We start from the raw sequence: 12,002 nt of genomic DNA on the forward strand, positions 1-12,002 counted from the left end.
AGGACTGGCATTCTGCCACTTGAGCTGTGCCTCCAGTCATGACTTTTTGCAGATTAATTGGAGATAAAATTCTGGTGGGTTTGTTTGCTTGGACTGGCTTTGACCCATGATCCTCAGATCTCAACTTCTTGAGTAGTTAGAATTAAAGGCATAAGACAATCGTGCCCAGCTTCATTTTTATTATTATTTTTAATATTATTGAGTTGTATGTTCTACATCGTGATAGTTCCAGGAGTCAATAGGCAAGTACATAAATTAAAAACAGGGTGACCTTTATGAACTTATTAGGAGACCTGTGCAGGGACAGAATGTTCTGGCTCTAAAAGCCAAAAGAGATTTCAAGGGGTGATGATATTTAGACAATTTAAAAAATTTATTTCTTACATTTTTCGAAGCTTGGATTATTTTAAGGAAATTATAAATACTAAGAAACTCTTGAGTTTTGAAATACCTTACCAAGAGCTATTCAAAAAGCCATATGGTTCACAGGATATTTTTGTTTCTGTGACTCTGCCAAAACCGTTTTCATCAGGATCATAGCCATCTCCATGTGGCCAAATTAGGGGTCAAGTCTCAAGTCTCATCTTTATTTGATTTATCATTAGCATTTGACCCAGTTAATCATGCCTGCCTTCTTCAGAAGCTTTTCTTTAGTTTCCATGACACTAAACCATCCTGGTTTTCTCCCTGTCTCACCAGCTACTTCTTTTTAGCCTTCTTTGCTAATTCTACACCATCTCGCTAAATGTTAACACTGAGCTATTTTAAGGCTGTGCCTTGGACTTCTTTTCTGCATGATCATTCAATCCAGTACCACAGCCTTAAATACCAGCCATCAAATGATGTCATACTTTTATATCCACCCTTGACCTTTTTCCTGAACTTCACACCCACATAGTCACCTGCTTACCACCATTTCTACATGCCTGTCAGGGTAGTATCCAAAACTCAGCATATGCAAAATAGAATTCTGGATTCCTGTGTCTGACTCCTGCCTCTAAGGTTCTCTCTTACTTTTTCACATTACACTGCACAAACCCCATCCTTCTAGTGGCTCAGGAGAAAATATTCAAAGTCATTAACAACTTGCTTCTTTTTCCATTCCTCTCCCCGCCCCACCCCCATCTCTAATGTCTCAGTAGTTTTCCTGCTTGACCTTTTCCAGCAGCAGTGCATGAGTGCATGACATCCTTGTCACCTTTGGTGGCATCGTTTGTGCCTCTTCTGTCTGTCCACAGCATACCAAAAAAGGTGAGAGGCAAAGTTTTCCAATGAGGACAAGGTGGGCTCTGAGGAATTTACTGTTAAGTTTATTTTAATGAGGACAGGATTTTATTTTCTGTTTTAGTAGAAATAATGTTTAAGCTTCTGTGGAGAATCATGACATTTTTGCTCCAAAGTAGAGGAATTTTCTTTCTCTTTTTTTTTCTGTTTACATTCTTGGCAAATAAGCAGAGAAGACCAATTAGCAATGTTCACTTGCAGTAATTGTTATTTTGACATGTTTTAAATAGAATGGAACATTAGGTTTATTCTTACCACTTTTCAAAGTTTTTGCCTTAGTTAAAATGAAGTAAATTTAAAATGTGACATAGCTTACTGGATAAAGATTAATCATTATTCTTTGTCATTCCATATACATTTGGGGATGGAAAAAATGGACATGGGACACAATATTTACTTTTGAAAAGGATAAGAAAAATCAGAGAAAATGTAACTGGTGATTTTTGTGTCATCTCATATTCACAGATTGGCAAAGAGAAGTATCACAGATCCCAGCACTGGGGCTTCTGCAATAATGTTAGAATGCTAGTGAGCGAAGACAAACCTGGGATAGGTGGAGAACCGATGTTTGGTCGAAAGGTGAAACCTAAATACAGTGTCTATCCTAAAGGAGATGGAACTGATAAACCATCATGGGTAGCTTTTGATAAACAGGTAAGTCACATGACATTGGGAGAGATGCAGTTTTCAAGTTTTGCATGTAGATTTGAGGAGATAAGCATCTTCAATATAAATCTTAAGACTAGTTCTGCTTTCTTTTTGGCTTGTATGCATAATTGTGGTTGCCTTTTGGGGGGGGTGCGGTCATGGGGCCTGAACTCTGGGCTTGGGTGCTGTCCCTCAGCTCTTCAGCTCAAGGCTAGTGCTCTACCACTTGAGCCACAGCGCCGCGCCACTTCCGGCTTTTTTCTTTTTGCTTATGTTGTGCTGAGGAATCGAACTCAGGGCCCCATGCATGCAAGGCAAGAACTCTACTACTAAGCCACCTTCCCAGCCCACCTTTATTTATTTATTTATTTTTACTGATTCTTTTCATTTCTTTTAAATAGATAAAAATTGTATACAATTAACTCTCTGTATCTGCAGGCTCCATATCTGTGGATTTAACCATCTTACAGTTGAAAACATGTGGTAGAAATTGTGTCCACACAGAACACATACAGACTACTTGTTTGTCATTTTCCCGTAAAGAGTATAACTTAACTGTTTGCTTTGTATTAGTTTGTTCTAAGTCATCTAGAGATGATTTAAATTATAAAAGGATGTGTGTAGGTTCTATTTGTATAGATTTTGTTATATACAATGGTCCTGGAACCACTCCCCCACCCATACTAAGGATGAGTCTATATTTATGGTGTACAACATGTTTTAAAATATGTATGCATTATAGAATGACAAAATCCAGCTAATTAACATATGTATTACCTTGCAAACTTACTTTTTATATGTGTGTATATGGTGAGAACACTTAAAATTTACTCTCAGCAATTTTCAAATACATAATACATTGCTGGTAACTAGAGTTATCATGCTGTGCAATAGAACTCTTGCACTTATATTTATCTCCTGTCTAACTTTAATTTTGTATTTTTAACTAAGACTACTACTTAGATAACCTTTGGCAAAAATACCCTAAACTCATAAACAAAAATACCCCCAACAACATCAACAAACAAAATTCTCCTTGTTCTGCAGATTCTGATGAGGTACAGTCATTGCAAAGTGCTAAGTGTTTATATTTCCTGCTTAGTTCTTTTTTATTTTTTTATTTTTAATTTAATTTAATTTTATTTGTGTTCTTTTTTATTTTTTCAATTCTACTGCTCTTCCACTTGAGCCACATCTGTCTCCAATTCTGGACTTTTGCCAGTTCATTGGACACAAGAGTCTTGAGGATTTGTCTGACCTGAGTGGCTTCAAACTATGATCCTTAAATCTCAGTCTGATGAGCTAGGATTAGGAGCATTCGCCACTAGTACCTAGCTCCTGGCTAATTTTTATCAACCTTTCTCCCTGTCCTACTCTGGGCAGGATAATCTGCACTCATGTAGAAACTCATGAGTTTCTTATGAGCTCACACCATAACTTCTGTTGAATAACTCCCAGTCATTTTAACCCTAATTGTAGTATTAATTAGGAACAGAAAAAATGTTTTCTCTTCTTTTCTCCTTGATAACTGTGGTTTCCCCATCCCCTAAGAACTAAAGGGTGAGATGATGAGAATAGTGAAAGTGAAGGGAAGGGGTGTCATACACAAACACAAACAAAGACATACAAAGTACACACTAGTCTACTCACACAAAGATGGATAAACATACATTGACATATCAGCAGTTGAAAAAGTGAGTGCATTTCAGTATCTTTTCTCTCTTTTTGGTGGCATTGGGGATCAAACCTGGGGCATCAAGCATGCTAGACAAATGCTATACCATTGAATTACGCTCCCCAGACTTTGAGTATCTTCAGAAAGGACTAAGATCAAGAGAAAAGAAATCCCAAATGATCAGTTATTTCTTGTAAGGCAGAGCTACAAGGATAAAACTGTGTTTGTCAGACAGCCCTGTTCTATAGCCCTACATTCACAGTCCTATGTTCCACTCTCCAAAAACCTGTTATCAGATTGTTTTTTTTTTTTTGGGTCCGGTCGTGGGGCCTGAATTCTGGGCCTGGGCGCTGTACCTCAGCTCTTCAGCTCAAGGCTAGCACTCTACCACTTGAGCCATAGCGCCACTTCTGGCTTTTTTCTTTTTGCTTATGTGGTGCTGAGGAATCGAACCCAGGGCCTCAGGTATGCAAGGCAAGTGCTCTACCACTGAACCACCTTCCCAGCCCCAGATTGTTTTAGACTCTGTAATTAAAAATTAATTCAGGTTCTGGATAAAGAATTGAAATCATAGCATTCCAGGTTTATCAGGTGATTCATTGGTAGCCTGTAACATAGATAGCCTCACAATACTTGGATTCTAATTTAAATGTCCTCAACTCTGTCCATATCATCCATGGTAGGCTATATCAATTAAAGCACTTTTTAATATATATTTTTATTTTAAGGATACTGTACAGAGGGGTTACAGTTACATAAGCAAGGTAATGAGTCCATTTCCTATGGAGCATTGTTACCCCTCCTTTGTTTTTCCCTTACCATTCCTTTCCACCCCACCTCCCCAACTCCTCCTTCCCCCTCTCCCTAAAATTGTAAAGTTTGTTTTCAACATAGTGTCTTGTACATCTCATTGTTACAATGGGTCAACCTGTATTCTTGTTTCAACATTTTGTTATTTCCCTTCCCCTCCCCAAATTAGAAAAATGTATATACAAGATTCAGAGCACCAGAATCAAATACAGTGACAATAGGGGTTATACCATGGGGGAAGAACCTACAAAAGAAACAAAAAATGACAAACTACATTATAAGTACTTTAAAAACAACAGCAAGAAAGAGAAAAACCTCTGGTGTCCTATCTTGGTGTTCATTTCGCTTAGCATCATCTAATACGATCATGTATGCATAGCTTTTGACCTTCTCTGCTTGCACTAGGCACATACTAGTTATTGCAAATAAGGGAAACCATAGGACCTATGTTTTTTTTGGCCTGACTTACTACACTTAATATAGTTTTTTCAAAGTCTTTCCATTTCCTAACAAATGGGCTGGTGTCATTCTTTCTGTTGGAGGCATAGAATATATATATATACATATATATAATATATATATTTCACATTTTCTCGATCCATTCATCTACTGAAGGGCATCTGGGTTGGTTCCATATCTTAGTTATGGTAAATAATACTGTGATAAACATAGTTGTGCTGGTAGCTTTAGCATGCCCTTGTTTGTGATCATTTGGGTAAATGCTCAAAAGTGGGATTGCTGGGTCATAGGGGAGCTCTATGTGGAGTCTTTTGAGGAACCTCCATAATACTTTCCAAAGTGGTTGAACAAGTTTACACTTCCACCAACAACGCAGTAGGGTTCCCTCCTGTCCACATCCCATCCAGCATCTGTTGTTATTAGAGTTCTTGATTCTAGCCATTCTAACTTGGGTGAGGTAGAATCTCAATGTTGTTTTGATTTCCATTTCTTTCATGAGTGTCTATTGGCCACTCTTTTTTGCTCTTCAGAGAAATCTTTCTTTAAGTCTTTAGCCCAATTATCAATCAGGTGGCTGTTTCTTTGAGGATTTGTTGTTGGGGGATTCAATTTTCTGAGTTCTAAGTGTATTTTAGATATGAGACCCTTGTTGGTTGTATGGCTGATGAAGATCTTTTCCCAGTCCGTGGGCTTTCTATTGATCTTGCTAGCTATGTCCTTGCCATGCAGAAGCTCTGCAGCTTCATGCAATCCCATTTGTCCAACCTTTCTTTGATTTGTTGTGTTTCTGGGTCTCTATTAAGAAAATTTAGGCCTGTACCAAGGAGACCTAGGGTTTCTCCTATTCCTTCCTGTAATGTTTTCAGGGTGTCTATTTTAACTTCGAGGTCTTTGATCCATTTGGAGTTGATTCTGGTGAGGGTGATATAAAAAGACATCTAGTTTTAGTTTTCTACAGGTGTCTAACCAATTTTGCCAGCACCATTTACTGAAGAGGCTTTCTTCCATTCTATTTTTTTAGCTCCCTTATCAAAGATTAGGTGGCTATAGGTCTGTGGGTTCATTTCTGGGTCTTCAGTTCTATTCCATTGGTCCTCAGGTTTTTTCTTGTGCCAGTATCAAGCTGTTTTGGCTTTGTAGTAGAGTTTGAGATTTGGTATTGATATTCCTCCAGACTGTTCTTTCTACAAAGGATTGTGTTTGTTATTCAGGGTCTTTTATTGTTCCATATGAATTTTTGGGTTGCTTCTTCTATTTCATTGAAGAATGACTTTGGGATATTGATAGGCATCACATTGAATTTGTAGATAGACTTTGGCAGTATTGCCATTTTCACAACGATGTTAATCCTTCCAATCCAGGAGTATGGGAGGTTTTTCCACTTCTTTAGTTCTGCTTTAACTTCCTTTTTCAGGTTTTTAAAGTTTTCATCCTAGAGGTCCTTCACTTCTTTAATTAACTCCTAGGTATTTTATTTTTTGTAGGGCTATTATAAAAGGAGTTACTTTCATGATCTCAGCTGGGCTCTTCTCGTTATTGGTGTACAGAAAAGCCATGGATTTTTGAGTGTTAATTTTATACCCTGATAGTTTGCCAAAGTTTTGGATCAGCTCAAGTAACTTGGGAGTGGAGTCCATGGGGTTCTTTAAATATAAGATAATGTCATCTGCAAAGAGAGAGAGTTTTACTTCCTCTTTCCCTATATGGATCTCCTTTATGTTTGCATCTTGTCTTGTTGCTGTAGCTAGGCATTCTAATAATAAATTGAAGAAAAGTGGAGAGACTGGACATCGTTGTCTCATTCCTGCATTTAGAGGAAATGGCTTTAGCTTTTCGCCATTAAGTATAATGCTGGCTGTAGGTTTGTCATAAACAGCTATTGAGGAATGTTCCATGGATTCCTAGTTTTTCCAGAGCTTTCATCATAAAGTGGTGTTGGATCTTGTTAAATGCTAATTAAAGCACACTTTTTTTTTAAAACCCAGCTCTACTACTTTTAAAACTAACAGACCACAAGAAGTCTTCTTTTCTGGAAAACCATCTCTACTTTCAAAGTGGGTTAACATTCCTTGTCTTTTGTTGTTGTTGTTGAGGGCACTGTCCCTGAGTTTTTTCACTCAAGGCTAGGGCTCTACCACTTTAAAAACCACAGGGCCACTTCTGGTTTTCTGGTGGTTAGTTGGAGCTAACCGTCTCATGGACTTTCCTGTCCCAGCTGGCTTTGAACCGCAATCCTCAGATTTCAGGCTCCTGAGTAGGTAGTATTACAGAAGTGAGTCATTGGCACCCAGCTTTATTTCTTGTTTTTTATTTTCAGTACCTGGCTCTGTGTTAGACCTAGAGCTCAAAAAAAAATTCTGGGCTGACTGACAGGATGCAATTATGCATGCTTTTCTCTTATTGTCAATTTTATAGGATGTTTAATTTACAAGTGGCAAAGAAAGGATTCTATTTTTTCTTCATGTCAAAAGAGAATGTATTGACAATATTTTTAACTAATCCACTATGAATAAGTAATGCAGTCTGCAATGTATTAAACCATTCTCTCACATTTAAAGATGAAAACTGATTTTATTTCATGTTTTCCTCAATATTTAATATGTGCTTTTCAAGCCTATTTTGCAGTCCTTTAATTACTTATAAAATTATGTAGAATATTTCATGAAGCTGGAATGATTTTAGCTTTGGAGTACTTGAGAAAATGAAGAGCTTGCTCATTTCAGATCGAAGTAAATGCAACATCATTCTTTGGTTCTTTTGTTGGTCAACTTCAATTAAATATTCATTGAGCTTTAAATGAGACCCTAAGACTATGAAATATTTATGTGCTCTGATGAGATTGTGAACTACAGACTAGATCCTAATACCCAGAACAAATTATAAAGTGCTTCCTCTATTAGTGATGCAACAAAACAAGTTAACACCTGTTAATCAGTTTTCTTAAAATAAGATACTTTCAACTCATTGCCAGTTTCCTTCAATAGATTTTAATTCTATGTAGCACTAAGTAGGGTCATATATGCTGTCAATACAAAGTGAAAATAAAATCAGTTCTTTGGAGAGTGTCTTAAAATTATCTGTAGTACATGCTCTTGAGGCCCACCTACATCCACATTCAGGGGTGGTTCTCCCATCTTCCAGCTGCAGGAAATGACTTGTCAAGCTGCTCAATTGTTTATAAACCTTCTGGTGGCTTGCTTTTCGTTGACTGAAGTTACAACTCCCAGAGGCACTGAGGACATTCTCCTCTAAGGTCTATACAGCCAATTACTGACTGACTCATCAAGGCTAAGAGGCTCAGCTTATCATCAATTCTGTATTGTAACTCAGGTTCCATATCCTCTTATACATCAGGCCAAGGCTTAACTTGATCAGAGAGAGGATTGTTGCATGGCTTTGCTACTTCTGTTACTCCCTTACTAGTGTTTTCCTAGTGTGTGTGTGTGTGTGGTGTGTGTGTGTGTGTGCGTGCTGGTCCTGGGGCTGGAACTCAGAACCTGGGCACTGTCTCCCAGATTTTTTTACTCAAGGCTCTAGTACTCTACTACTTGAGGGACAGCTCTACTTCCTGCTTTTTGGGTGGTTAATTGCAGAAAAGAATCTCATGGACTTTCCTGCCTGGGCTGGCTTCAAATTGTGATCTTCAGATCCCAACCTCCTGAGTTTCTAGGATTACAGACATGAGCCATGGGTACCTGGCTAGAGTGTACTCTTCATAAAACCATGGGCCTTAATCCATGTCATGCTCAGCTTCTACGGTATTCAGCTTAGGATGAAAGTCCAGTTTTTAATCTATAATTCTACCAGTGACCATCAAAATACCCTGCGTGGACAGACTATCACATTACCATTAGAGATAATGCTATTTGCTATCACAGAAAAGAATATTTCTTATCTTGCATGGCTTCTAGGGTAGGTACTTCTTGCCATTTACTCTTCATTTACTCTTTTTATTTTTACAGACAGAACTTCAGTTTTATTCTGATTGAATATATGCTCATTTAAAAATGCTCACTTCCCTAGACCGTTTGTAGTTAGCTAGGGCTGGCTGTTCAGTTGTCTTCTGACCAATGATTTATGCATTAATGTTTATTGTATGGGACTCTTGGAACAGTTACTGCTTTTGTGTCTCTCTTTTCTCTTTCCTTTCTTTCTCTCTCCTTCCCTTCCTTCCTTCCTTCCTTCCTTCCTTCCTTCCTTCCTTCCTTCCTTCCTTCCTTCCTTCCTTCCTTTCTTCCTTTTTCTTCCTGACAAATTCTCACTAAGTACCCTAGTCTAGCCTAGACTTGTAAGTTAATGGTATCTCAGTCTAACATTTTAATAATCCTTCTGCCTCAGCCTCTGGTGTGCTGGGATTACAGGCCTCTGTCACCATATTATTCCAGGCAGTTGTTTTTCTAATGAAAACAGGTTCAGTTGGTGCAAATCTCCCTACCTTTGTTGTCCCTTTAGTTTCTCCTCTGGACCCAGCACATAATTCTTTGGGCCTACACACCATCCTTTGAGTTCAGCACAGATACAAGGAACCAAGAGACTGTTTGTATTATGGAGCTTCCATCTGGACTTGCTACATGAGAAAAATCATCTCGCCCCCATTTCAGAGGTTCTCAGACCAAGGATGTATTTGGAAATGACATACTAATATTTGCCTTAGGTGTGTCACTTAAAGGATGAGTCAAGGATTAGCAATAAAGCTAGATAATATTTTGGTGTCATGTCTTCCTTTTGGTATAATAAGCCCAAATACCAACATTTAAAATAAAGATATAAATAGTAAGTATGCCATGTGAATAATTGTGAAGCCTGAGATAAAAGAGAAAAATCAATAATACTAAATGGCATTTATGTAACATTTTGGTATATTTATTTATTTTTATTGTGAAAATACTGTACAGAGGGGTTACAACTACATGGGCAAGATAATGAGTACATTTCTTATCAAGCATTGTAGCCTCCTCCTTTGTTTCCCCTTCCCATCCTCCCCCTCCCGCCCCCCTCCACACAATCCTCTCTGCCCTCCCTCCAAAGTTGTAAAGTTCGTTTTCGACATTGTTGCAATGGGTCCACCAGTATCCTTATTTAAACGACTTGTTTTTCCCCTTCCCCTCCACAAATTATAATGACATCAAATACAGTGAAAGCAGGGATTATACTTTGGGGGAGGGACATACAAAGCAACAAAGAAATAATCTAATAAATGTGTTAGAAACAATCCCATGAAAGAAAAAAAAACAGGGGATGGGAAGGTGGCTCAGTGGTAGAGCGCTTGCCTTGCATGCCTGAGGCTCTGGGTTCAATTCCTCAGCACCACATAAGCATAAAGAAAAAAGCCGGAAGTGGCGCTGTGGCTCAAGTGGTAGAGCACTAGCCTTGAGCTGAAGAGCTGAGGGACCAGAGTTCAGGCTCCACGACTGGACCTCCCCCCCAAAAAAAAGAAAGAAAAAAAACATTTGAATACATATCTTAGGGTTCATTTCCCTAACATCATCTTATCTGACCTTTTCTGCTTGACTCATATATATACTAGGTATTGCAAATAAGGGAAACCATGGGACCTATGTGTCTTTGGGCCTGGCTTACTTCACTTAATAGAATTTTTTCCAAGTCTTTCCATTTCCTAACAAATGGAGCAATGTCATTCTTTCTGATGGAGGCATAAAATTCCATTGTATATATATACCACATTTTCTTGCTCCATTCCTCTACTGAGGGGCATCTGGGTTGGTTCCATATCTTAGCTATGGTAAATAATGCTGCAAATAAACATAGTCGTGCTGGTAGCTTTAGTGTGATCTTGTTTGTAAACATTTGGGTAAATGCCCAAAAGTGGGATTGCTGGGTCATAGGGGAGCTCTATGTGAAGTCTTTTAAGGAACCTCCATGCTACTTTCCAAAGTGGTTGAACAAGGAGCCTCAGAGTTCTTGACTTTATGTAGTGCAGGGCAGGCTAGCTGATCTCTAAGGTTCTTTGGTCTCTAGCAGTCTACGTCTAAAATCTGACTCAGGTCAAATTGAGTTTGTTCATCTTAGCACTGCACCCAGTGCTAAAACTACTCCGATCCTGAGTCTCTTGGCCCAAGGCTCTAATTACACCAAACACCCACTGCTTCATGACTAATTGAAATTTGGTGTTTAACAGTGTATGTGAAGCTACAGATGCTATTGTATATAATCCTACTGTTAGCCGCTTTTTATAAAAAGCCATAATATTTAGAAATCTATAAATGGCTGAATGTTTTTATATGACTTTTATCTGGATGATAAACACTATTTACATGGACTCTGCAATTAGACTCTCATTTTGTTTCATTTGTCAATTGCGGCTAGTTAGCCTAATTTGTTTGCTATTTCACAAATGATTCTATTATAGCAACTGCCAGGATAAAGGTTGATCTTGTAGGGGTATGCGTGCATTTAAAAACATTATTATATTTTCCATTTATTGTAAACATAATAATTATAATCTGGACTACTGACGACACAATTAGAATTTTAATGACTTTGCATTCACAACAATGAGTTTGTAGCAAGCTGATTATATAGTACTGAATGAATCTGTATGATGTGAACAATAGAAAAATCAGTCTCCAGTCTCTTTGATTTTTTAAAGATTTTTTATTAGCATCTATTAGTTGTACAAGGGGGTTTCATTGTGACATTCCCATACATACATACAATGTACTTCACCAACATGTCCCTTCCATAACTAACTCTTGTATCCTCCTGTCCTCTTCATTTTTTTTGGCAGTACTGGTCTGACCTCAGGGGTTGGCCAGCACTCTACCACTTAAACCATACCTGGTAATTTTGAAGATGGAGTCTCACAGACTTTTCTCCCTGGGTTGGCTTTGAACCACGATTCTATGAATCTCAATCTCCTGAGTAGCTAGGATTATAAGCATGAGTCTCTGGTACTTGGCTTGTTGTTGTTGTTGTTGTTGTTGTTTGTGTGTGTATAAATGTACACTAATTGGACAAAGGAGTTTCCACCATGGTATTTCACAGGTGCATACATTATATTTAATTAGAACAACCTTCTATATTGCTCTCTCTCCATCTCTCTGCCCTCTATTGCATAATAGCTTTCAATGAGCTTGCTTGCTCTTCCTTCCTTCCTTCCTTCCTT

General features: G+C 38.1%; 1 protein-coding gene across 1 annotated transcript in view; it reads left to right on the forward strand.

Moving 5' to 3' along the window:
- The window catches only part of Efhc2 (EF-hand domain (C-terminal) containing 2), a 164,266-nt gene that overhangs the window by 10,540 nt on the left and 141,724 nt on the right, over positions 1-12,002 (forward strand). Inside the window, exon 2 of the mRNA XM_013030843.1 lies at positions 1,750-1,938. Within this exon, the coding sequence (XP_012886297.1) occupies positions 1,750-1,938 (189 nt within the window). The remainder of the gene's footprint in view (positions 1-1,749; positions 1,939-12,002) is intronic.

The sequence above is a fragment of the Dipodomys ordii genome, unplaced genomic scaffold, assembly GCF_000151885.1.
Source record: "Dipodomys ordii isolate 6190 unplaced genomic scaffold, Dord_2.0 Scaffold134, whole genome shotgun sequence".
Classification (NCBI taxonomy): Eukaryota; Metazoa; Chordata; class Mammalia; order Rodentia; family Heteromyidae; genus Dipodomys; species Dipodomys ordii.